The sequence below is a fragment of the Vulpes lagopus genome, chromosome 6, assembly GCF_018345385.1.
Source record: "Vulpes lagopus strain Blue_001 chromosome 6, ASM1834538v1, whole genome shotgun sequence".
In the NCBI taxonomy this organism is placed as follows: domain Eukaryota; kingdom Metazoa; phylum Chordata; class Mammalia; order Carnivora; family Canidae; genus Vulpes; species Vulpes lagopus.
In genome coordinates, this window is record NC_054829.1 from 673,284 (window position 1) to 700,551 (window position 27,268).

The window sequence follows — 27,268 nt, forward strand, 5'->3', positions numbered from 1 at the left end:
CAGAAATACTTTGTGCCAATCAAGCAGATACGAATTGAGCCCGGGGGAGGCAGCCAAAGCTGTTACTGTGCACGCTCACGCCAGAAGGTAGGAAAGGCCTCGAGTGCACAGTCCGAGCTTTACCTCGAGACGTCAGGAGCACAGCAAACCGAACCCAGCGTCAGTGGAGCGAGGGAGTCACCAAGACAAAAGCAGAAACCATGAAACTGAAGATAGAAAAACAACAAAGAAATAAAAAACGGGCAGCCCCGGTGGCTCAGAGGTTTAGCGTCGCCTTCAGCCCAGGGCGTGATCCTAGAGACCCATGATCGAGTCCCACGTTGGGCTCCCTGCGTGGAGCCTGCTTCTCCCTCTGCCTGTGTCTCTGCCTCTCTCTGTGTCTCTGCCTCTCTCTCTCTGTGTCTCTCATGAATAAATAAATAAAATCTTTTAAAAAAAAGAAATAAAATATAAAGTATTAAAAAACTTGTTCTTTGGGATGAGCAATAAAAGTGATAAGAGCTCTAGTCCAACAGAGAAAAAAAGGAGAGAGAACAAAATCACGAGCATCAGGAAGGGAAGGAGGAAGATCACACAGGTCTCCCAGGGGCGAGACTACAGACAGGTGCAGGGCTTGGACACACCACAACCATATGTACTGACATGTCACAGCGCCCTGAGGCCACAACCTGCCAGGCTCTCCAGGATAAACAGATCATCTCAACAGCCTAATCTACCGAAATAATTGAATTAGTAGTTTAAAACCTGAAAAAGACGGACTCCTGGGTGGCTCAGTGGTGGAGCGTCTGCCTTTGGCTCAGGTCATGATCCGGGGTCCCAGGATCGAGTCCCGCATCGGGCTCCCTGCATGGAGCCTACTTCTCCCTCAGCCTGTGTCTCTGCCTCTCTCTGTGTGTCTCTCATGAATAAATAAAATCTTTAAAAAAAAAAAAAAAACCTGAAAGAGAAAACTCCAGGTGGATTTAACCAGATATTGAAGGATGAAACAACAACGATTCAACACAATATCTTCCAGAAAAACAGAAAAGGAAGGAATATTTCTCAACTCATTTCATGAGATCAGGAATTACCCTGATACCAAAAAAAAAGAAAAAAATATATATATCCTGATACCATCACCAGACAAAAACATACAAAAACAAAAACTACAAACCAATATCCTTCTATGAACATAGACATAAAGACCTTCCACAAAATAACAGCAAACTGAGTTTATCATACATAAAAAGGGATGAGTGATACACTATGACCAAGTGAGGTTTGTTCCAGGAATGGAAAGCTGGTCAACATTTGAAACCAATCAGTGTAATTCATCCCAGCAACAGACTAAATTTAAAAAATCATGAAATCTCCTCAGATGATTAAAACTGGACAAAATTCAATTCCATTTGTGATTAAAACTCTTGGTGAACCAGGGCCAGAAGGGAACGACCTGAATGGCCAACATCACACTGGCGGCAGGATGGAACACCCCCTGCGCCCGGGAGGCAAAGCCACACCCTCACACCCCTTTGCTGGGGCACAGAGCTGAAGGCCTGCCCTATGCAATAAAGCAAGAAAAGGAAATAAAAGGCACAAAGATCGAAAAGGAAAAAACAGAGCTCTTCTTTGCAGACAAAACAACAGTTTAGGCAGACAACCCCAACTAATGTGGAAAAATGTGAAAGCAAATCCCCAGAACTAAGGAATTTATTTTTAGCAAGACCATGTGATACAAATTTAACACGTAAAAAGTAGTCCCGTTCCTACATACGAGCAACAAAAGATTAGAAGTCAGGTTTTTTTAAACGCTGCCATTTATAGGAACTCCAAAACGGAAAGAAAATACCTAAATCTAACAAGACCAGCGCAGGATCTGGAAGCTAATGAAAGGAGCCAGCAAAAGGCTGAGCAGGGGGAGAGGCAAGCCGCTGCATGGGCATCGGTGCTCCCAGACCAGATCGACAGGTTTCACTCCCGTGAAATCCCAGCACATCTCTTTTGTAGAGATCAACAAGCTGGTTTTTAAGTTTATATGGGATGGCAAAGGAACTAGGATAATCAAAAGGACTTTGAAAAGGAGAACCAAGGATGGCGGGGGCCGTCCAGACTTGTGTGGACACGCAGTACTCAGGGCGGTGCTCATGGGGTGAAGGCAGGAGGCAAGGAACAGAAACAGGAAGTCTGCAAACTGGACTTCATTAAAATTTTGTGAAAGAAGGCAGAGAAGCTAAGGCTGGGAGAAACTACCGGCCAACTGAGTATCTGACAAAGAGTTTGATCCAGAATATATAAAGAGCCCTCAAAACTCAACAATAGGATAAGAGGGGACCACTGGGTGGCTCAGTGGTTTAGTGCCACCTTCAGCCCGGGGTATGACCCCGGAGTCCCGGGATCGAGATCCCGGTCATGATCCGGGGTCCCGGGATCGAGTCCCACGTCGGGCTCCCTGTGGGGAGCCTGTTTCTCCCTCTGCCTGTGTCTCTGCCTCTCTCTGTGTGTCTTTCATGAATAAATAAATAAAATCTTTAGAAAGTAATTTTTCAAAAGTTAAAAAAAGCCACAAGACCTAAGGGATGTATCAGCTAATTGCAAACAGGAGGCCTGTCTGGAACCTGCTTCGAATCAACTAATTATGAGGAATACCTGCCCAGCCCTTCCTCGGGATGGTGTCTCTTGCTTCTCAGGCTGCTTCTAGACAAGTCGTTCGGCTGGGCAGGGGCCACTGACCCGCTTACTTCTCCGGAGTCACGTCCCCATATGGCGGGAGAAATACCTACAAGCCATTTGGATTCTCTTCTTTCTTTTTCTTTTTTAATTCTAAGACCTATTCAAGCTGATGCTACTTGTGCAAACAACATTAAAAGCATAAAAAGAATCATTTGCATACAGAAATGGAGCCAAACAGAACACACATTATTTGTTTTTATACAAGACTGGTTCTGAGAGAAAGGCCTGAGGGCTGGAGTATAGATTATAGCCAAAGACGGGATTTATTGCATAATACTTGGCCCTAAAGGAAATCATGAGCAAATACACTAAAAACACCGCACAAACGATGATTCATCACGAAGCCGGGCTGTTACTGTGTAAGACGCCCTGCAATTGTCCTGGACTCAGCAGGAACAAAAAAGGAAGCCAAGCGTATCTTAGACACACTGTCAGGATGAAACAATCCCCCCAATGGGCAAAAAACCCAATATCCTGTCCAAGGGGCACTGGCCCCACGCCGCGTGCTCTCCTTCCTCTCGGAGGATGGTGCTCAAAGGACTGGAAAGCCAACTCCATACCTCACCCTGGAGAAGCACGCGTCCTGGTTTTCTGAGAGAGAAGTATGGGGCCTACGGAAAAGTCTCCGAGACTCCCGCCCCCAAACCCACGAATCCGACAACCAGAAGTAACAAATGCTCTCTGTAGGGGCTTCAGATCTTTTTAAAGAAATGGGGACCAGGGACACTTGGGTGGCTCAGAGGTTGAGCATCTGCCTTCGGCCCAGGGCGTGATCCCGGGGTCCAGGATCGAGTCCCGCATCGGGCTCCCTGCATGGAGCCTGCCATCGCCGCCCCCCTCTCTGTGTATGTCTCATAAATAAAATCTTAAAATCTTAAAAAAAAAAAAAAGAAAAAAAAAGAAATTGGGACCAGAACCGTAGACATTCACCACGTGCCCTCCCCGCCCTCCTTCCCTCCGCAGGAGCCACCGTCTGGAGGAGTCGCCTTCCAGGAGACCACCCGCTGTCCCCAAACTCAGGCCTCCCCTGTGTCACCGGGGGTCTGCTTCCCCGTCAGAGGCCACAGGCTTGCCTGGGCGAGGCCCCCGAGTGGAGGTGATGTGCGGCTCGCCCCTCGCTGGCTCCCTGCTCCAGGCTGGTGGCAGGGCCCGGCAGCCACCTGGGGCCTGCATGTGGCCACCAGGCACTGGCCCCAGCCCACAAACACCTGCACGGTCCCCCAGCCCGGGTGGCTTGGGTCTGGGCTCGCTTAGGGCGCCATCGCCTGTGCCACACGCGGCTGCGCACACTGGCTTTGGGGGGGCACACGGCTCAGGTCGCCTGCCTGTGCATCCAAGACATGTCCCTTCCGTACGAGGTGGGCACGGCCCTGCCAGCCGGTCCTCTTCCACCCTGTGCCGGCGGCCGTTCAGGCTGCTGCCAGCCGTCAGACGCCACGGGACGCTCTGGGCCGCACCTGCCGCGTGGTGGGAGCCGGCGGAGGGGCGGGGGCCCCCGGGGCAGGGGTGCGGGTTCCAGCTCTGCGCGCTCCGAGCCCGCTCCGGGCAGGGTCCCGCCGTGCACCCCACTGGCCCAGAGGAGTGCTGGCTCCCACGCGGTCCCGGCGGTTCCTGGGGCCGCTGCCAGAGGTGGGCCGTGCCCGGCCCTCGCTCTTCAGGGGCCTTCCCTCTGCGCACCCCTGCTGCTTCCTCTTCCTACTAGGACGCGAGTCATACTGCATCAGGACCCACCCTACGGCCTATTCCTCTAAATCTCCTGACGAATGTCTCATCATTTCAACTTGAAGGCCTCTGAAAGCCTCCAGCCCCCAAACACACCTTGGGAGGCCCCTCTGGGGTTAGGAATTCACGTGAACCTGCGGGGGACACAGTGAGCCCAGGACAGTCACCAACACCCTTTGGGTCTGGGGCATCTGGCGTGGTGAGGCTCGCGGCGCCTTCCCTTCGCACCTGCTGCCGGGGCCGCGTGGGGTGGGGGCGGCCCGTCTTCCTCCTGGACTCAGGCCGGCTGTCCAGGACTCCTCAGCGCCGGAGATGTGCGAGGCCGGTGCCACCCCCTGGCTGTCACAAGGAGGCGCTTCTAAGGTGTTTACAGGACACCGTCTTCCGTGATTATGCCTCGGGGTCCTCTATCCTTTAAGCTCCCCCCCCCCAGGGCGCCACCTGTGCTTCTCACAGCACGGCCACTCGCGCACCCGGGGCGCCCTGCGTGTGGAGACACCCACGTGACAGCTGCTCCCTCCGTGGGGGCCCAGCATCCCCAACCCCTTCCTCCGGAGCGCCCCTGTCCTCTCAAGGACGCCGCGGTCACGTGTGCCCATTTCATATGGCTTTAGTTGGTGTGGCTTAAACAAACAGCTGGGGACGCCTGGGTGGCCCAGGGCCTGATCCTGGAGACCCGGGATCGAGTCCCACGTCGGGCTCCCTGCATGGAGCCTGCTTCTCCCTCTGCCTGTGTCTCTGCCTCTCTCTCTCATGAATAAAAAAAATAAAATCTTTTTGAAAAAACCCAGTGATCTGCTAAGGAAGGTTACTCCCTTCAACACAGACACACGTCACTTTTCTTTAAAGCCACTTGCCTGTTCCACATAAACTGCAGCGTCCACTTGCCAGGTCCCTTCCCCGCCTGTGGCCTCGTGCACCTGACCTGGGTTGAGCGGGAGCGGGGTCTCTGCACCCCTCACTCAGCATTCCGCGTCCCGGAACAAGTGCTAGACACCTCCTCGTGGCATCTCTGGTGTCCTGGGTTCACTGGGTCCTCGCTGGCTAGGAAGAGACTGTTTTATTTTCAGATTGGTTACTGCAGGCGACCCCGCAGCCCTCCTGCTCTCACGACCCTACTGCCCTGACAAAGCGCACACCTTCACCCCTACTCTTAGCCTCTCTCCGATCTCTGCAGCACTTCATAGGATATAGGGCTTATTCCTCAAAGATCTGGTAACATTCGGCAATTAAAACCATCTGAGGCTGTTTGGGGAAGAGGAGGTTTTAATGTAACGTGATTGTAGTGTGATTCGCATCTTCTCTTGCACTAAGTCAGTGATTCATAATCTCACAAAATTATCCTGTCAAGTCTCATAGCAACCGAGGACGCTGTGCATCGGGATCTTCGACTTCTCCGCGACCGTCCTCCCTGCAATGTTTGCCGTGCGTCTCTCTTCCTCTTCGCCACCGTCCCCAGTGGCTGCCCGTCACCCTTCCCCAGCAGGGACGTCGGGCTGTTAACAGTCAACACTGTTTCTATTTCATTACGTTTCGCTCTACATTATCTGTTTCTCTCTCTTTTTATACCGTCCTTTGTCGGACCTGCGCTGGATGACGTGCCTGTGACGGAGCACTCACTCGGTCGCCAATACCTGCGCAGACAACGAGGTGTGTCGGTGCTCAGGACGGACGCTGGCTTGGACTCGACGTGCTGGCCCACCTCCTCGCCACCTCGGGGCTTAGGAAGAGCCCCGCCGGCCAGCCCTGGCCCCTCTTCATGCAAGTGGGACCAAGATCTCCCCTGCATTTGTCCAAGCGAGGGTGTGCACCGTCCCGGGGACCTTGTCTGACGGCCTTCCCAAGGCAGCTGGCCTGGCTCTGCAAGGCCACACGGCAGCACCACCTCCCCAGCACCTGATGAAGCTGTCTCGTCACATGTCATCCTTGGTGTCGGGGGGCAGATCACAGGAGACGCCTCTGTCCTGGGAAGGCAGTGCCTGGATCTCCGGGTGCGAGGGGCCTTTGATGCCTGGGCACACATGTCGATCGTCAACGTCTCTGGTTCCCGCTGTGCAGGAAGAGCCGGCCTACACGACCTCCACACACATCAAGGGACGCACAGGGACAGCCACCTGTCCCCAAGACCCTGCAGAGCAGGGGCCAAGGAGTGCCTGATGGGCAGCAGGAGCGCCCACGGCCCAGGACAACGGGATGCCCGGGCCGGGCTGTCGTTGGGCTGAGGAGGAGGCCAAGCCCCTGGCCCTGGTCTCTGTCTGTCCCATGCCAGCTCTGGGTGCTGTGGCTTCCGTGCGTTCTCTGGTCAGTGGTCCTGAGAACAGGATGCCAACAAGATCGAGCTCCTGGCCTGGAGAACCAGGATGCCAACAAGATCGAGCTCCTGGCCTGGTGCCCCGGGCTGCCGCAGAGAGGGCCAGCGTCTGGAGGGTCGGAGGGGACAGCACCGGGGGCAAGGGTGGAAGGAAGGACAGGAAGGAGCTGGCACCATGGCAGCGGGGACTTCCGAGGGCGATCTGTACTGGCAAAGGCAGGGGACCTGGAGGGCAGAGGCCAAGCCAAATGTGAGACTGGGGTGAGGGGTGGGTATGAACTGAGCCCTAGGACCCTGGGACAGCAGGCCAAGGGGGAGGTCGGCGGCAGGGGGGCACCCTGCAAAAGGGAGAGTGGGCCACAGGGGCCGGGACACACAGCTGCAGGGCAGGTGTCCTGGGGAGCCCAGCGGGGAGAAGGCAGCAAAAAGCCATGTGGCTCCCCCAGGGCGGTGACACAAGGGCCGTCGGGAGCAACAGTATCCTGAAGCCCCCCAGTGTTTGTGGTTGCAGAGTAGGTGACGTTTCAGAAAGCTCACAGAAACCTGGTTTTGCACAAATGTCTGCACACAAGGGCTACAAGGCATTTCCATTTCCACCCCAGTGTCTTGTGGGTAAAGCCCTCTAGGGGCTGCGGGCAGGACATCTACCCACCCCTCCCTGCGGCCCGACCTGGGCACCCACAGGCAGGCCCCGTGGCAGGTCCCCCACGGCCCAGTCCTGCCTCCAGAGACCCCGCCAGCACCCGTGCCGTGTCCCAAAACAAAGACCTTGGCCGACCCACCCCTGAAAGCTGCAGTCCATGCTTGGGGAGCAGAACCCCCGAAGGGGAGACAAAGCTAGAAGCAGCACAGGAGAGACTGACCCCCCACATCCCCTCGTACAACAGCAACCAGAGATGGGTACGCACGTGGCAGCCAAGGAAGCAGCTGGGTGTCACAGCAGAGCGGGGGTGGGCACCTCCTTTAAGCCACCAAACCCCCCAGAGTCTAGACAGCAGTGGGTGCTCACATGCAGCGGGGGGGAGGTGGGTCCTGCGAGGGTGGGTCCGGTTGGGGCACTACCAGGGACCCTCAGGCTTCAGGAGGTGGAGGGACAGAAGTCCAGCCCCATCGGGAGGCCTTTAGAGACCATACCTCACCCAGCAGGAGCCCAGCAGACGGCGAGGCTCAGCGCTGCTGAACACCACGGCTCCTGGTTTTAACTCCCCTCGCCTCCCCACGAGTGTTCATCTCCATCGTCTTATTTTGGGACAGTTTGGCCATGCCCAGCTGTTTTTATTGTGGTAAAATACACATAATATAAAATTCACCATTTTTATTTTTTATTAATTTATTTTTTAAAAGATTTTATTTATATATTCATGAGAACAGAGAGAGAGAGAGAGAGGCACAGGCACAGGCAGAGGGAGAAGCAGGCTCCATGCAGGAAGCCTGACATGGGACTCGATCCCGGGTCTCCAGGATCAGGCCCTGGGCCGCAGGCAGGCGCTGAACCGCTGGGCCACCCGGGCTGCCCAAATTCACCATTTTAAGACACACAGCTCAGGGGCACTGAGCACATGGACGGTGTTGCATGCCCTTCGCCACCATCCATCTCTAGAACCTTCTCACCCCGTCAAGCTGAAGCCCCGGCCCCATCCACACTCACTCCCCGGCCCGTCCGCTGCATGGATGAGGCTCCTCAGGTGAGCGCACCACGCGCGCTCGGTCCTGTGATGGGCTGAGGTCACCCAGGGCCCGGTCCTCACGGCTCGCCCCTGTGGGAGCAGGGGTCAGGCCTTCTGCTCTTTTACAGTGGGATGATGCTCCCCTTTAGGGACAGACTTCTGTTTGGCCACGTGCCCTCTAACAGACCCCGGGGCTGCCTCCACGGCCCCTGGGACTTGTGCTGCCACGAGGTAGGAGTGGATGTCGAGACCCCACTGCCAGGCCCTCCGGGACACACACCCAGGAGCGGGGGGGCTCCGCTTGGCAGCCCCAGGCTCCCCACAGCGTTGTCACGCACCCACCAACGGAGCACAGGGCTGTGCCTTCAACCTTCGATCCAAGCCGTTTGCCAGGAGGAGCTGTCCCACAGCCCCAAGAGGAGGGAGGACCGTCTCCCCACCTGCACCCCAGGCCCTGCACGGGGACGCCTCTGCTCATTCCTTCAGAGAACTCTGGGCAGAAGGGTGTGGAGAACGCGCCGCTCCCCTGAACGGAGGAATGGCCACGTCAGTCAGGAGGCGCCCGGGATCCCGCCTTCGGCACAGGCGGCGTCTGTTACCGGGGTGCGGGGGCTCCCGCAGGGGCCCCCGACTCTTATCTCTTCTGTCCGTTTCCTCTCTGTTGCTGCTCCATTCTCCCCTTCTCGGCTGTGTCTGGCCCCATGCAGAGCTTTCCGTCTGCCATCAAGTTCTGGTGCTCACGAAGGAATGTTCTGGAACATTCTTTCACCAGCACCTCCAGTTCCCATTTCACAGATGCAGGGCTGTGGCACTCACTGTTCAGCTCTGCCCCCTGCTCATCTGCTCCCCCTCGCTCTGCTGGCTCTGGATCCAGGTGGCTGTGGAGCCCAGAGGGGGGACACGGAGGTCACCGGGCTCCACCCTCTGCCTCGGGCACCTGTGTCTCGGCTCCTCTCCCTGCTGCTGACCCAACCCAGGGTCCTGGTCCTCCTCCCGGGGGTCCTCCCGGGCTCCAGCCCTTTCTGGCTCAGCCAGGCTTCCGGAGGAGGCACAGGGGCCCGTGCGTGCGCACCACCGCCCGTGCCCACTCTGGTCTTCCGCACGTCCTGCCGTAAGGTGAGAAGTTCCCACGGTGCAGCTTTCCTCCGCTGTGTGGTCAGCGTCTTTGTGGCCACCCCGGGGGGAGCCCCAGGCCCCCCGCCCCAACTGTCTCCATCTCCTAGAAGCCGTCTGTTCTCTCCTGCTGCCCACCGGGCCCTGCATCACCTGCCCTGTGGCTCCTGCAGGCCTGTGCGTGCCGGCAGCTGCTGCGATGCCTCTGTCCAGCCTTGGGCAGGCCCGACGCGCAGCGCCATCTGAGAGCTCCTGCACCACCGGCCCAGGACCCGAGCCAGCCCCCCACCCTCCTTGAGATCCCCCCCAGCTGCAATGTCCCCGCCTCCATCCCTCCGAGCCCAGGGCAGGGCCCGCCACCCGGACTGGCCCGGAGCCGGGAGCCCAGAGCGCCGCCTGGCACAGGTGGGCAGGTTCTGGCTGAGGAAGGGGGCCAGGTACAGCAAGGCGCAGGGAGAGGGCACGAGGCCCCGGCTCAAGAGACCGACTCCTCCTGAGACGGGCAACGCGGACGTTACCGCGAGCAAGTCGGGGACGGACAACAGATGCAGGAAAATAGCGGCTGGCAGACAAAGGACCAATGTCCCGAGCACAAAGCCTCTTACAGAAGCACAACAAAAAGACAAACAATCCAAAGAACGTGGGCGACAGCCACGAAGAGGCGGCCCACAGAAGTGCAGACCCACAGCCCCCCTGACCTCAGGCTCCAGAACCTTCCAGGGCTGCTGCTCCCCAGCCGCCTGGAGCCCCGAGGGTGGAGCAGGCCTCACCCCCTGCACGGCCCTCCCTTCCCACTCTGAAAACCTCTAGGCTACAGAAAAGTCACAGGGGTTCAGGGAGCTCCCCCCTCCGTGCACCCGGGATTTCTGGCCAAACATCCAGGAGTGAGTCAGGGCGCCAAGCCCCAAACCCCCGCGACCACCCCCAGGAGGGCAGCGCGGTCTGCGGGACGTCCGCGTGCCTGCCCGCCTGCCCGCGGGGTGCATCCCCCCAGCGCTCCAGCTCTCCTGCCTGCTGGCCTCAACCTAGAACCAGCCTCGCCCCTTTCGGAAGAGCGTTTCTTGTTTTGGCGGCGTACGGACGACGTAAGACTGGCCACTTCCAAGTGAGTTCACTTAATACGCTCAGCGTTAGGCAACTACCGCGTCTGGTTCCAGAACAATCTCGTCAGCCCGGCCTCCCGCAGCCGCCTGCAGCCACCAGTGTGGCCTCCCTCTGTGGCCTGTCCCCTCCAGGCGCTTCGTGAAAGGGAACCGCGCAGCACGTGGCCGTCCGCGCCCGCCCCTTCACCGAGCTCGTTTCCTCCATCCGTCCATGTCGCAGACCTCGCTCCTTTTCAAAGCTGAATAATAACCCATTCTCCGGACGTTTTGCTCATGCGCCCACCCCCGGATCGGACGTGTGGCTTGTTTACACCTTCTGGCAACTGTGCGTGGCGCCACCGTGAACATGCGTGACGGAGCCTCCCCTCATCTGGGGCCCCGGTGGACACCTGAAGCCTCGGGTCGTCCCGACCCCACGTGTACTGTTTCCCCACACGTCCGCGCCTACGGCAAGATCAATCCAGGGTCACCGCAACGGCTGACGACCAGAGGGCACGCGAGGACACACCCTGCCTGGGCTGACGTGAGATCAGAACCCAGGAGGCGAGGTGGGCGGGGCGAGCGACGAGCATGCACTGCCCTGCGACCGCCGTGGGGGGGGGGGGGGGGCAGCCGCCTCCAGACCCCGCTGGCGCCGGCAAGTTTCTGCCGGAGACCGAGCCTCCACTCTGAAAGAGTGATCGGCTGGGCCACATGGTGACCCTGCCTGACCTCCTGAGGGCTGCACACTGTTGCAGGGCGGCTGGCACAGGGCACCCACGTGGCCAAGGAGGGGCCCCGGGGCCCCGCCAGGCCCAGCCCTGCAGACAGCACCCGGGGCCTACAGGGCCGGAGGAGAACACTTTATGGGTTTCTGCAAAACTGACCAGCACCCAGGCTGGCCCTCAGCAAAACGCTGACTTCTACAGTTTTCCTCTAGGCACAGAGAACAGTGTGCACCGCAGCCACGCGTGGGGCATACCTCTGTGGTCTCAAACACGCTGACTGTGCTTGGTAGGAGAGAAAACTAAGGGGCCTTTTGTCCGTGCGGTCGCGTGTCTGCCCTGGTGGGAGCCGGGCTCCGTGGTGGCCGCTGGCCAGGAGGCCCCACGCAGTCCCCACCTCTCAGGATCAGCGAGCCCGAGAGCAGGCCAGGGTGGAGGCAGAGGGCCGCCCTGCCTGCTCAGGCTCCGTGGGCCGGACGTCCCGGGGCCGGGCTGGGTCGGGGAAGGCCTGGGGACCAGCGTCTGGCCCAACATGCTTCCTGCAAACGCAGCCCAGCCATGGCGAGCCGTGGCCAGACAGCTCCTGAGCCCAAGTTCTGCAGAAGGCCGCGGGCTCCAGCTGCACCCTCACCCCGAGCGCCGGTCACCTGTCTGCGGCAGCCTAGGGCTCAGCTTCTAGGCTCGGCGCAGCTCAGCTTTCTCTGGCGTCCGAGCCTTATCTGGACACAGCTGCTTCCTGCTAATCAGGGGCAAGGTCAGAGGTGTCTTCTCAGTGTCTCTCTGGCCGGCACGGCCTCCGTCACGGAGGCTGGAAGCTCCTGGAAGTGGGGGGAGGAGGAGAAGTGGCCGGGTCACCGGGAGGCCCACCTTCCGGCCCCGGTCCAGCCCGTCTGCCCGTGGTGGGGCCAGCAAGCCAGAGGAGGCGGAGGGGGAGCCTGTCCCCGAGGTGTGGGTGTCAGAGGTCAGCAAGAGCACAGGAGGGAGGGGTCAGGTGCCTGCAGTGACTCCGTGTATGTTGGGGGATGCTCCGGGGACACCTGGGACCCCACAAGCTCCCGCCTGCCAGCTATGACAACGCTCAGCAAGACTGTTGGCTGTTGGCCACGGCCTGGTCCGGGACCAAGCGTCAGGGGACCTCCTCCTGGGGCTGCGGCCTCCACCTGGTGACCCAAACGCCCCAGCGTCAGCTCAGGCATGCAGGTGTACCCCAGCAACCACTGCAGGGGAGCCCACATTGTCTCGGGCAGGTGAGACCCTGGAGGAGGTGTGGGCCTCACTTTAGCAGAGGACGGCGAGGCTGGGCCTGGTGCCCTCCGGAGCACGCCGCAGGCCGGGCTTGAGGGATGCAGTGCCAGGGCTGGGCGGCCCTGCTCCAGGCAGGACACGGATTCAGGTGACGCTCAGCTGGCTGCCAGCCCTAGGGCCTGCCTGGACGGGGTCAAGGGATGGCCCTCGCCTGGCCAAAACTAGCCACTTCCTGCCTCTGACAAGAGGGGTGAGGGCACACTGGGGTGGACTACAAGGGGGGGCCCGGGCCCCCCTTCCAGCTGCTTCAGCACCGGCTCTCAAGGGCTCAGAGAGCCTGCCACGTCCTCACCGCAGCCCAGCTCACCAGGCATGGCCCCAGGCTACCCAGAAGGAGCCAGAACCTTCCCCGGGGGACAGCAGGCTCCCCACTGCGGGCGGGACGCACACCAGGTAGCCCTTCCAAGCAGCCAGCGAGGACCCACGCGCCCCACGGAGGGCCCGGAGGGACCGAGCGCTGGCCTGTGGCACACGCACCTCCGAAGTGCCGCAGAGGCCAGAACCGTGGCCGGGGTCCGCGAGCAGGTCCCCACGCGGCCGGCAGCGGATACGCACGCCAGAAAACAGACGTCCCGGAGGGAGCCCTAGGGGAAAGCCGACCCCGCCCGATGGGCTTCTGAGGAAACGTGACCAAAATGACCAAAACCGGCAAAGGAAAAGCGCATCAGACAGAAGGTGCGGGGATGGGTGCGGCCGGGCGGGCTGCTGACCCCAGGGCTGCATGGGCCTCCCCGGACACAGCAAGGGGCCCGGCCCCGAAGGGGTGCCACGGCCAACACCAGCAGCCTCCAGATCGCCGGCAAGCAGGTCGATCCGGGCAGGGGGCACGACCCCGGCGGTGACCTGGGAAGTACCGGCCCCGCCCCCAGGGCCAGGGTCCACGGGGAGACGCGGCTCGCCAGCCGCGGGGCACGTGCCCGGGGCCTGCGGGAAAGCGCCACAGCACGGCGGGCCCCACGGACGTGGCCTCGGCCGGGAAAGGCCCCGAGAGAGCGCAGGGAGCCCTGTCCCTCTCCCTCTCACAGACACAGCGGGGGGCTTGCTGGCACATCCGCTCCCTGCTGAGGCCACCCAGGGGGCACTTCCACGACGCCTGGGCCGGGTCCTGCCCCAGGAGCCACCACGCGGCCCCCTGCCCGGCGCCCCCTTCCCCCCACTGGTTCCTCTCGCTTCCCCAGCAGCCCCGCACCGGAGATGCTGGACACAGGCACAAACAGGGCCTGGCACCAATGCCCACCCGGGCCCTCAGCAAGGACATCCAGGCGCCCGGCCCGCCTGGGTCTCTGCAGCACTGTCGGGGCCACCGCCTTACCCCCCCCCACCCCTACTCTGACACTTACTCTTCTGAGAAACAGCTGATCCACCCAAAGACCTGCTTCTCCCGCCAGGACGCACACGGCCCCCTGTTCCTCCTGGCATGCACCCCTCGCCCCTTCCCTCCCCATCACAGACACTGCCTGCGAGCCCCCTCCCCTCCGGCTACCACTGCGACCCTGCTGTCCCCGACAGCGCCCATCCCCTCCAGTTCTCTCATGGCCACACCCCTGCAGGCTCAGCCACAACCTGAGAAACTCCCGTGTGGTCCCAACAAGGGGTTCGTGCGCACACACCTCCTCCCAGTAGCAGCCTCCTGGAAACCCACGGGCTCAGGCCCCTGGTGTCCAGGGGTGTTGTCACCCTTCCCACCCCCTGGTCCCGTGGACACCAGGGCGCAGCTCTGGGCCCCTCCGGAAGGGACCACGCTCAGGTAAGCCAAGGCGGTCACCGAGTGAGAGGCGGGAGCACACCGAGGCCAGGACAACGGTCAGCTGCACGGGCCTGCAGCCTCGGCCACTTCCCAGCACCCTCCGTGGGCACAGCAGTCATCGCTCAGGATCGTGTCCACAGCGTGAAAGAGCCCGGAAGGTGCCAGCACAGTGGGTCAGGCGCACCTGTTCGGGTGGGCCCTGCCTCACAGCCCTCCTCTCTGCAGGACCTGTGAGAGCCCGAGAGGTGAGGGCAGAGCTGGGGGCGGGCGGAGGCGGCGCTCGGCGGCTGCGGGTGCAGGCGGGCACTCGCCTCTCCTCCGCCCACTTGCGTCTCCGGTGTGCCGCTGCCCGGCCGCGGAGGTCTCATTCTGTCTGTGACGTGCCTGTTGGGCTCTGCAGCAAAGCGACCCCGCAGTGGAGCCGCCAGTCACCCAGAGCCTCAGGTCTGCGGAGGGCGCCGCGGGCGTGCCCCACCCCTCAGCCAGGGGAGAGGCCCTCCGGGGGCTTACAGCACAGCAATCCCCCCAGAGGGTACCACACTACAGACACGGAACGTGGGAGCCACGCACGCGAGGCTCTCCCAGAGCTCCCGGAGAACCCCGCGTCGTCTCCACAGCCACCAGCCAGTCCAGTGCCCAGGGCCGCGCCTGGTTCTGGGGCTGCCCGTCCAGGCAGGAAAGGCAACAGCTGCCAGGGAGCAAATCTCAGATGACGATGGGAATGCCAGGCTGGGCGCCCGGCGCAGGAGGGCAGGAGGAGGGGGTTGGGACAGCACTGGGGGTGCTGGCGGGCAGCCACAGGCACCCCTCTGGGGGACCCGCCCTGGCTCCACCTCGCCCTACCGTGGGGGTCAGCCCGCACAGGGGGCGCGTGGCGAGATCCCCTACTGTGACTCTGGGTCCCGGGGAGGCTGCCTGCCTCTCTCCTGGGCCAACAGCCACAAAAACAGGGTGCCCGGCCGCACTGCTCAGGAGAAGGGACCTCATCGTCCCCTCCTCTCAGGATAACTGGAAAAATGCCGCCGTGGAGGAACTTCACCAGACGCTCTTCTAAGCAGGCTACGCAGACACGTTTCTGCTCGTTCCAAACACAAACAGCTAAATCGGAAATCCTCCGAACCGTGTCCGGTGCTCCTAGAAGGCAAGGCGGTGGCTGGGGCCTGCCCGAGCTGGGTGTGGCAGGCCCTCCTGCTTTCTCACCCCAGTCCTAAGACCAAGAGGCAGCCCGGGCTATTTCAGGTACAGAGCGCGTGCGGGACATCCCAGCTCTCCAGGGAGCCTGAGGCCAGCGCAGTTTCCTGTGTCCCCGACCGTGGGGCTGGTGACACAGCTGTCCCCTCCCCGGGGGCCTCGGTGTCCTGCTGGCACAGGATGGAATGTCTGCCTGTCCAAACTGCTGAGCCAGAGCAGCCTGCTCTCCTGCCAGCCACACACCCTGGGGTGGGGGGTCGAGGTATCATCACCTTTTCTTGAGGAAACTATTCTCCAAGAAACAAAACAGGCAAGCGGAGAGCAGGTGTGGTCATCCCGTGCTCGGCTCAGAAGGCGGAGGCCAGGACCCTGCAGGGCAGAGGGCACGGGCTGCACCCCCATCCACACCAGCTCCTCCCAGACCTCTGCCACGGCCCCCACGGCCTCTAAGACCTGGGATGGCCATGGGACACCTGGTGGCACAGCGGTTTAGCGCCACCTTCGGCCCAGGGCACGATTCTGGGGTCCCGGGATCGAGTCCCACATCAGGCTCCTGCGTGGAGCCTGCTTCTCCCTCTGCCTGTGTCTCTCCCTCTCTCTGTGTCTCTCATGAATAAATAAATAAGATCTTTAAATAATAATAAAATAAAATATTAAAAAGAATCCACCCAGGAGGTCCTAACTGGCTGTGACACAATCGAAGAGGTAACGTGACAGGATGTGAGCTCAGCAGTGGTCACCCTGGAAAGCAAGCATCAGATTAAATGAAAGATGCAGGTGCCCCAGCTGTCCCCAGTCTGAGGCTCTGATTCACACAGAATCACCCCAGAGGTCACCTGAGGGGCTGCCTAGGGGGGCACCACCACTGTCCCAATATGGATGTGTGCCCTACAAATTGAGCACTCGGGGGCAGAAGGGCCCAGTGCCACATGGAGGCTGGTGACCGTGGTCCGCGTGGGCAGAGCCAGCTGTGCTCAGGGCACAACCACACCCGGGCAGAAGGAAGTGCTTCCAAGGGCCTGGGGCTGGGGGGCCAGACAGGGGCCAACCCCCTGCCAACAGGGCTCCTCCTTCAGCGAGGACAGAGGGTGACATGTGGACAGACCCCTGGGCCCACCTCACTCACCTGGGACTGTGCGATGTGCGTGGGGGACGCGTGCTAGAGCGTGGAATTACCATATGGAAACAGGACACGGAGCCAGCTGACAACCAGCCGTGACACCTCCGAGGCACCTCCCTTTCTGCCGAGGGCAAAACCCAGCGCAGAGGAGTACATGGCTGGGCCTCGCCCCTCCGACGCCCACCCAGCCCACCTGACGACGGGAGCAGAGCCCCATCGTGGGTCGACCTGACCTCCTAAGGCCACTGTGTGTCCCCTGCCCATCTCTCCCACCATCGGGAGACAGGTGCCCTCGGGGCAGGGCCACCAGAGGGCCTCTCCTTATGCCTCGGGATCTGGGCACCACGACAGGGTGCTGCCTGTGGCCCGGCCAGGGGGCAGTGGGGACAGAACAGCCAGTGCAAGCCCAGCCACGAGGAGGGCAAGGGTGCCCGCTCCCTGGTGCCTCCCACCGCCATCTCTGGCCCCTTGGGGTACAGACGGCAGCACTTAGCAGGCGCTCCCACAGAGGTCCCGCCCTGGGCGAACCACAGCAGACCCAGGGCTGCACCTCGCCTCCGTGGGGTGCGAAGTGCCAGGCCGGCAGCGGCCAGGCTCTGCCTGCGGACGGCTGTTGACGGTGGCTCCGTGGGGCGTCTGCGTCGCCACCTGTCAGGTGCCCAGCACAGAACACCGCCTCCCCAGGGGACGGAGCCAGTGCAGGCCGGAGACACTTACCGCAGAGGCTGCGCACACAGCGAGGCGGTCACAGCGCACCGCGGCTCTCGCACAGGCTGCCCGGGCTGAGGGCCTCCAGACAACCTGCCTCCAGGCGGAAGGGAACTGTAAATAGGCACCCGCGCTACCTTCAGGCTGACTCTGCGTCCCCTGCCGCTGCCTAGCAATCCACGGGAGCTGACAAGGCGCAGGCCAGGACACGGCCTGCAGCTCCACGCGCTTGCCGGGCTCGGTGCCAAGTCCGAACTCTGCCCAGCACGGCCGCGGGGACAGAGATGTGCCAGTTCCCAAAAAGCAGCAGCAGCCGGGGGCCGGCTACAAGGCTGGATGAGGCTGGGTTGTGCCTGCGGGGACGATGTGCTCGACTCATGGGGCCTGGGTGCTCGGCGGCATGTTGCTCCCCCTCCTGCCCGCCTGCACCTGAGCACCCAGCTCTGTGTGGATCACTGTGGCCAGGCCCTGTGACACCCGGGCTCCTGGAGAACTCGAGATGTGACCCATCATGAGCCCCAAAACACCCATCATTGACGCCTGGGCGGCTCAGCGGTTGAGCATCTGCCTTCAGCCCAGGGTGTGATCCTGGAGTCCTGGGATCAAGTCCCGCGTCAGGCTCCCTGCATGGAGCCTGCTTCTCCCTTTGCCTGGGTCTCTGCCTCTCTCTCTCTTTCTTTTTCTCTCAGGAATAAATAAATAAAATCTTTTAAAAAGAAAAAAGGAGGGGATCCCTGGGTAGCTCAGCGGTTTGGTGCCTGCCTTCAGCCCAGGGCATGATCCTGGAGTCCCCAGATCGAGTCCCACATTGGGCTCCCTGCATGGAGCCTGCCTGTGTCTCTGCATCTCTCTCTCTCTCTGTTCCTCATGAATGAATAAATAAAATCTTCTAATAAGAAATAATATAAAGAAAAGAAAAGAAAAAAAAAAGAAAAAAAGACCCATCATTTTTCCTGATTGCAGAGCCACTCTCTGGAACAACCTTCCTAGCCCCACTGCCGGCACCCAAGGACACACAGTCTTCCTCATCCACCCACCTGGGTGGGGTGGTGGCATGTTGGGCAGAAGCAGGGGGAAAGCTGCTTTTGGAGTCCAGATCCCAAGAAGGGACGAGTGCACAGCAGGGCAACCCAGTGGTTCCCACCCAGCTCACAGGCCCTTGAGCGTCAGATGAGACCACACATCTGTCCTGGCAAAGCACCCGTCTGAGCCCTTCAAGGCAGCTGCTTCCTTCCTCACCAAAGCCCATCCACGTACGGGTGGGCTGCCGTGAGCTGCAGCAGGGGGCACTGGCTGCCCGAGTCCGCCCCACAGACGCCAACCCACGGGCCTCCTCACTCCCTCCCTGGGAGCAGACTTAGTCCTTCAGACACTGCAAACGCCGGGTCCACTCACCATGCACACGGCCGATAACCCCAACCGCCAGCCAAGTCCACAGCTGGCTGGCCTGCTCGCCCCTACCCCCAGGCCCGCACTGTCCCGGCACACACCTCCAGTGACAGGCGGAACCCACGTTCCTGGGCAGAGCGCTGCCGCTGGGCCGGGAGCGTTCACGCAGCAGCCGCTGCAGGGCCACGCCAAGCGGGGGCAGGCGGGAGACGGCGAGTCCCCTCGTGCAGGCCGCAGGGCAACGGGAGCGGACGGAGGCGGAGGGACGGCTGACAGCGGCCACCATCGCGACATGCAAAACCTGCCCAGCCCACGCCCTCCACGATCACCCGGTGGGAAGGGCTCCTACACCCCCAGATGTTACCCCGAGGGGAGGACGCAGCGCACGCCAGAGCCAGCAACTGCACCCGCGGGGCTGACACTTCCCAGAACTGGGAAACACTGCCGTCCCGCGACGTTGGAAGCCCCAGCCCTGACAGGGTGGCGTCAGGAGGAAACCACACCTGGATACCACAGGGCAAGGCAAAGCCCCCAGGGAGGAGGACCGGCCTTCAAAGGAGTCTTGCTTCACTCACAGCCCACTTCTCAAGAGCAAAACTGAGAGCAAAGTCAGGGAAGGTGCATCCTCCATGGGCAGAGGGGAGACGGCGCCACAGCCCCGCACCTCGTCACCCCCAACACCTGCACGTGCAGAGGGGAGATGCCACCTGCACCCCCACACCCCCCATCACCTGCACGTGCAGAGGGAAGACGCCGCCTGCACCTTGACACCTCATCACCCCCAACACCTGCACGTGCAGAGGGGAGATGCCACCTGCACCCCCACACCCCCCATCACCTGCACGTGCAGAGGGAAGACGCCGCCTGCACCTTGACACCTCATCACCCCCAACACCTGCACGTGCAGAGGGGAGATGCCACCTGCACCCCCACACCCCCCATCACCTGCACGTGCAGAGGGAAGACGCCGCCTGCACCTTGACACCTCATCACCCCCAACACCTGCACGTGCAGAGGGGAGATGCCACCTGCACCCCCACACCCCCCATCACCTGCACGTGCAGAGGGAAGACGCCGCCTGCACCTTGACACCTCATCACCCCCAACACCTGCACGTGCAGAGGGGAGATGCCACCTGCACCCCCACACCCCCCATCACCTGCACGTGCAGAGGGAAGACGCCGCCTGCACCTTGACACCTCATCACCCCCAACACCTGCACGTGCGGAGGGGAGATGCCACCTGCACCCCCACACCCCCCATCACCTTCACGTGCAGAGGGAAGACGCCGCCTGCACCTTGACACCTCATCACCCCCAACACCTGCACGTGCGGAGGGGAGATGCCACCTGCACCCCCACACCCCCCATCACCTGCACGTGCAGAGGGAAGACGCCGCCTGCACCTTGACACCTCATCACCCCCAACACCTGCACGTGCAGAGGGGAGATGCCACCTGCACCCCCACACCCCCCATCACCTGCACGTGCAGGGGGAAGATGCCACCTGCACCTTGACACCTCATCACCCCCAACACCTGCACGTGCGGAGGGGAGATGCCACCTGCACCCCCACACCCCCCATCACCTGCACGTGCAGAGGGAAGATGCCGCCTGCACCTTGACACCTCATCACCCCCAACACCTGCATGTGCCGAGGGGAGATGCCACCTGCACCCCCACACCCCCCATCACCTGCACGTGCAGAGGGAAGATGCCGCCTGCACCTTGACACCTCATCACCCCCATCACCTGCACGTGCGGAGGGGAGATGCCACCTGCACCCCCACACCCCCCAACACCTGCATGTGCAGATGGGAGATGCTACTTGCACCCCCACACCCAACACCTGCATGTGCAGAGGGGAGACACCGCCTGCACCCCAACACACCACCCCACCCAGAACACCTGCACCTGCAGAGGGGAGATGCCGCCTGCACCCCCACGCCCCCACCCCGTGGAACACCCTGCAGAAACCAGGGTAAACGTTTTCAGAACACAGAAAGAGCAGTTAGTTATCAACACACCCTCACCCAAAGAAAATCCTAAAGGTGCATTTTCAGACCTACAGGAGAGGAAAACAATTTCAGGTTCTGAGTTGCCAGAAGAATGAAGAAAAGCAAGTGGTGAGTTTCCAGGTGAATCAAGTAAGTGCAACCAGAATAAAGGAATAACAACCTCTTGTGGTCTTAGTGAGAGGAGACAATTAAAATATGACGAACAGGACCCTATAAGCCTGAAAGAGTTATGTCAAAATAAGTGTTGGAAGATCTATCCTCATGTCCGTCACAAACAGATAAAGATAAATTAATTTTAAAATACAGCCAGTATGGGGGCGCCTGGGCAGCTATGTTGTTTGAGGTCTGACTCTTGGTGCCAGCTCAGGTCACAATCTCAGGGTGCTGAGACTGAGCCCCCCATCAGCTCCGGGCCGGGCGCACTGGGCCGGGAGCCTGCTTAAGACTCCCTCTCTCCCTCTCCCCTCTCTCCCTCTGCCTCTCCCCCCGTAGGAAAACCACTGCCAGTATGCACAGTACAACTTCCACAGTAACCACTAACGATGCAGAAATAGCGCTAAATTTCAAACTAATATATGAAGTGGAAACAGAATAAGGAAAGATATCAGGGCGAAATAAGGTAAGACAAATGAGAAAAACAGACGTAAAAAAACAGTAAATAATAAGCACGAAATACAAAATGGTCGCTACAAACCCAAACATCAATAATTTTGATAAGTGACAACAGACGGGATGGATGTTCTAAGTTAAAAAAACAAGGATTGTCAGATTGAACGAATAGAGATTCTAGATCCATGCCGGAAAACCAAAGACACATGTCACATGTAAGGATACAGAAAAGTCTAAAAAAAAAGAGACGAAACTACCCTGGGCTATCCTGTCACCAAAGTGCAATTCAGATGCAGAGGATCACCAGATAGAGTTGTGTAGCCTCGAAGTTCAAGACACTTGGAAGGTATCCTGGTCCAAATACATACGGCTCGTGATGTAGTCTCACAGTAACAGAAATCCAAGAGAAATAGATCCACCATCAGGCGAGAAGGGCTTTTTTTAAGAAAAGACTTTATTTTTTTGAACGAAAGAGAGAGAGCATGAACAGGAGCGGGGGTGGGGAGCTGCAGAGGGAGAGGGAGAAGCAGGACCCCCCCAAGCAGGGAGCCCGACTCAGGGGCCCCGGGATCACGACGCTTCACCAACTGAGCCACCCAGGCACCCCAAGGTTAGAAGGTCTTAACACATCTCTGCAGCAGACAAAAAGGGGAACAGATCTGAGGACGGCAGGGATGGACAGACATCAAGCACCGCTGGCTGCCAGACACACATTCCTTTTCAGTACACAGACTTTGAAAACTGACCTCACAGTGAGCCATAAGGCAAGCCCCCAAAAATGTTAAGGACCTGGTGTCATACTGCCCACTTTCTCTGACCACAACATGACTAGTTAGAAAAGAACCATGGGAAGAAGAGACATGAACTGGATCATGGGAAAAGAACCAGGAAAAAACCCCAAATGTCTGCATATTAAGAAACTTAGAAATATCCTGGGAGGTTAAAAAAAGAACAATGGGAAATATAAAGAATACTTTTAGTGGGATGATTCTGTATAAAAGCTTGTGAGGTGCAGCCAAGGCAGCCCTTGTTCGGTAGATACAGATGCTGTAGGACAGGACCCAAGGAGGAAAACAAGGAGCCACCCATGGGTCTTGAGAAATAAGAACAAGAACAGCGAAATAAACCCGAGGAGCATACGTGGCAGGAAACAAACCACCAGTGTTCATTTTTAAACACCGATGAGGGACGCCTGGTGGCTCAGAGTGGGATCCGGGGATCCGGGATCGAGTCCCGCATCAGGCTCCCTGTTGGGGGAGCCTGCTTCCCCCTCCACCTGTGTCTCTGCCCAACTCCCCGTGTCTCTCACAAATAAATAAATAAATCTTAAAAAATAATAATAATAAAATAAACACCGATGAGCCTCTGGTGAGACAGATCGGAGTGTGCCTGCCTACCCACAGAGTCAATGGGAGGAACTGAAGGGAACAGCTCTACAGACGCTGCAGCCATTGAAAAAAGAATATCACGAGCAGCTTTGTGCCAACAGACCTGAAAATCTGGATGAAATGGACAAGTTCTCAGAAATACATATTAAAAAAAAAAAAAAAAAAACGAGCTCAGAGGAGGAGAAAGTGTCCTAAACCGCTAAAGACACCGAATCTTGGTTGTGCTACCTACAAAGCAACCCCAAGCTATAGTTACTTTATGGGTGACTTTTCTCAAACATTCAGAGGATGCACAATTCCAGTCTCACATCACCACCACCACAGGACAGCAAAAGAGGACACACTCCGAAGCACATCCCACGAGATATCTTGGTGCCAAAATCTGGTGAGGTCGCAGACTCTACGTATGCATGCTGGAGTCCTAAACAAAATCGTAATCATAAATCCACCAATGAACAAGAAGGGTAATGCTGCATGACCAGGCTGGAATTTTTCTAAGGATGGAAGGTTAGTTTAATACCAGAAAATCCATTTACGTAGAGTAATGTTACGTAACATGACAGCAAGTCAAGGAAAATCACATGATGCTCTTGATTTAAAAAAAACATTTTGTTATATTCAACATCCACTCACATTAAGCACATAATAAACTCTCAGGAGAAGCCGTCACCCAGCTGTCAGAATAGCTGAAAGTCACAAGACGGTGGCATGGAATGTAACACAACGGCCGGTGGCAGCTGCAGATGGTGCCACCACTTCAGAAAACCGGGAGTTCTTCCTGAGACTGGCACGTGCCCCCCCCCCACCCCCGTGGCCAGTTATCACTCAGGAGAAGTGAAAGCATATGACTTTCAAAGTCCTGCACCCAAAGGGTTGTAGCAGCTTTGAACCCAAGAGCCTTAAAGTGGAAACAACCCACCCACCTACCAGAAGGATCAAGTTGACACAAAGCGCGCTTTATTCCTGCAGTGGGGACACTGTACACCAAGTGGAAGGAGCTGAGGACTCTCAGACTCGGCGTGGGTGAGCCCAAGAGCCACATGCTGCCCATGACAGCGCCGAGAAGCCGGACAACAAGGGGACGTGCACTTGCCTGCAGGTGCAGAGCAGCGCCCTCGTCCTGCTGGGGTGTGGCTGACAGGCACACCGCTGCCAGAACTTGCACTGCCAGCTGGACATCCCTCCACTGTGTAAACTAAACCACAACGAGGTCCCTCAAGTGGGCCAAGGATGCAAACAAGGAGTTCGTAGAAGACAGACGTGAGTGAACAATAAGCACGGGGAAGGATGACCAGTCTCGTAAAATTTAAAAATTGATTAATAACCCCCAATAGGAACGAAAAATAGGAAGCTCAACGGTGTAAAGTGACCCAGAACCGGGGGGGGGGGGGGGGGCAGCAGCTGCTCTGGGAACCCAGCAGGGGGCACGGAGGCCCCAGGGGAGGGTCAGCGGGGAAGACTGCCACCAGGTGCAGTGACCCCAAGGTAACCCATGACACCTGCCAGGAGCCCCCGGGAAGAGCAGAGAGCTTGCTGCTGCGACCAGAGGGGAAGAGCAGGAAACAAGAGCAGCCAGGCCAAAGCGGGTGCGCAGGCCTTGCAGAGGCCAAGACATTCACGGGCATGGAAGAAGACGGTCTCAACACCTCTAGCCGGGGAAGGATTCCTGTCCTCTAAAGACAGCGCCGAGACTCAAGGCGGGGTGGGCAATAAAAATAAGAAGAAAGAATAATTGGCAGAGGAAGGGACCTGCAATTCTGCTGACAAGGAAGCACCAAGATCCTGCATTAGTAATCAGAGAAATTCAAATTAAAACCACAAAACCATTTCACACCCACCAGATTGGCAAAAATTAAAAGTCAGGCAAAGCGCTGGCAAGAATGCAGAGTACTGGGGACGCTCATCCTCGCCGCTGGGGGCTGGAGTTGGCACAACCGCACTCCGCGAAGCCGCTCAGTAGCAATACTGAGCACACACCCCCAAACCCTACTACGGCACGTGCTTCCGACAGGCCCGTGCAGAGGACAGGCCCTCAAATCCTGACACCAGCACATAGGAAACTGGCCAAAGGTCCCCTGAAGAGCAGAGACCCACACTGTCATTCTGCAGGGACCGCCTTGCAGCCCTGACCGCCGCTGGCGCAACGTCACTCCAAAACTTAAAGACTGGGCAAGAGCAAGACATGCAGGGGAGCAGAGAGAGTTTGACCCCTTTTACATAAAGTCCCAAGAGCAAATGGGAACAGCCTGTGCAAGGACTCTCCGGTGCAGAGGGTACAAGCAAGGGACCAGCACCACCTCTCAGGGAGGGGCCACGCTCACCAGAACAAGTGGGGGGGCGTCTGCTAAACCCGATGTTCTCTACATTCAAGCCATAAACCGCGCCTGCCTATCCTGACGACTCTGTGGCTTCAGGACACAACCTGCCGTCGTGTCCCCTCACCTGCCATGTCCCACCCATGCTGAGCCACGGAGCCCCCAGCATGGTGCTGCCCAGCCTTCTCATCCCACCCTCCCTGGAGTGGCCTCCCCACACCAACTCCAGGAGGGGCTGACAGGGCCTCTAAATGCAGCTCCGCCCTCCTGGCATCTCCTGCAACCTCTCCCACCACCCCCAGTCTAAATGCAGGGGTCCTTCGGGGAGCCCCAGGAAGCTGCTGAAGACCAGCGGCACGGAGAGGCTGCAGTCTGCACCCTGCCCGGGGGCACCTGGTGTAACAAGGGGGCACTGACAGAGACTTCCCAGACACAGAAGACGCAAGCAGGTGGATCCAGAGTCCTTGGCCCCGAACCCTGGCTAGTGCTGACCCTGAGGTCACACAGGGACACTGCATCCTCCAGGAGGCCCCATGCGAATCTGCCAGATGTGCTGAGGCCCATCCTTTCCAGGTGGCACAGCCAGGGCTCCGACCTGCGGCCCTGCACTCCTGGAGGGCGAACCCCCCGACCAGAAGCGCCCACACCCCGCTCCACGGCTCCTGGAGAACGGCCCCCCTCGGCAGGAGGCCGCCCTTCCCGTGCTGGATGGCAGCCCTGAGGTCCTCGCCAGGAGGCCTCCCCCAGGCGTGGTGTCCACTCCAGAAGGGACCGTGGTGCCAGTCTCCCCCCAGCCTGAGCGCTTCATCGCCAGCGACCAGCGCGTCAGGAAGACACCGAGAGAGCTCCGGGCCGGAGTCCCAGTGGAGTTGACCGCCTGCGGCGGTGGGCTGTGGGGCAGACCTCGGCCAGTCTTCCCGCGGGGACCCACGCGCTTCCCCACGCAGAGAGAGGCGGTCTTTTGCCCTCGCAGACCTGGCAGCCTGATGCAGAGAGCCCGCGTGTGCACGCGAAGGCGTCGCTAAGGAGGGAGCGCAGCGCCAACCGGGACGGCCGCGGGACGGGGCACCAGGCCCCAGCACCGCGGCGAGGTGTGAGCTGCAGGAGCGCGGTGCCCGGGCCGCCCCCGGGCGGCGTGGCGGGCGCAGAAGGGGCTCTGACGGCGGCGGAGCGCAGAGGCGCCCGACCCTCTCGGCCAGCACCGCGGCGGCGGACAGGTGCAGGATGCGGCCGGAGCCGAACCAGGTGGGCGCCGCAGCCTCGCAGCACCGCGCCACTCCCTCCCGGCGCTCCCGGGGCTCGCGGCCCTGCGCGCATCAGGGCTTGCGCCCGCAGAATGCGCAGACCGGCTGGGGGCGCCGCCGCGGCACGGCCCGGGGGGGGTCCCCGGGGGAACCCGGGTGCGAGGTCCCGGCTGCGGGTCCCGGGGGGAGCGTCCGTGCTGCGGGTCCCGGGTGCGGCCCCGCGCGCAGGTCCCCCGGGGCTGCCCGCGCCCCTCCCGAGCTGGAGGTCCCGGGCGGGGTCCCGGGCCGGCACGGACGGGGCCAGGGCCCGGATGCACGGAGCGGGGCGGGGGCCTCCGGCGCCTGCGGGCGGCGGTCCCGGGCGGGGCGGGGCGGGGCGGGGGCGGCGCGGGGCCCGGCGGGCGGCGGTGCGGGCGCAGGTCCCGGGCGCCGGCAGGTGCGCGCGCGAACAAAGCGGCGGGCGGCGGCGTACCTGGGCACGCAGCTGGGGCTGGAGCCGTCCACCTCCCAGGTGGCGAACAGGTTCATGGGCACCGGCGTGTTGAGCGCGGCGGGCGGGCCGGCCAGGCCCAGGCGGCCCCGCTCGGCCATGGCGCCGGCCCCGCCGCTCCCTCGGCGGCCTGGGCTGCGGCCGGGCCGCGGACGCGCGGCGGGCGGGCTGGCGGGCGGCCGGGCGCGCGGAGGGCGGCGGCGCGGTCACATGGCTGCCGGCGGCGGGGACGGCCGGGCGGGCGGCGGACAGGCCCGCGGGCGGCAACCAGGCTGCGGCCGCCCCGCCCCGCCCCGCGCCGCGCCGCGCGCCCCGCCCCGCCCCGCCCCGCGCGCCCCCGCCGCGCGCCCCGCCCCCGCCGGCCGCCGCCGCCGATTGGTTGCGCGCGCGCGCGCTCGCCGCCCGGCACCCAATCG

General features: G+C 60.4%; 1 protein-coding gene across 6 annotated transcripts in view; it reads right to left on the minus strand.

Moving 5' to 3' along the window:
• PACS2 (phosphofurin acidic cluster sorting protein 2) overlaps window positions 1–27,021 on the minus strand; it is a 53,817-nt gene extending 26,796 nt beyond the window's left edge. For 3 of the 6 annotated variants that reach the window (XM_041760197.1, XM_041760195.1, XM_041760194.1), the window contains exon 1: window positions 26,835–27,020. In XM_041760197.1, coding sequence (XP_041616131.1) covers window positions 26,835–26,953 — 119 coding nt within the window. In that variant the 5' untranslated portion in view covers window positions 26,954–27,020. Of the gene's footprint in view, window positions 1–11,976; window positions 12,145–26,834 lie in introns of those variants that run through there. The other 3 variants (XM_041760196.1, XM_041760198.1, XM_041760199.1) reach the window with 3 other exon arrangements.
• Between the last annotated feature and the right edge of the window lie 247 nt (window positions 27,022–27,268).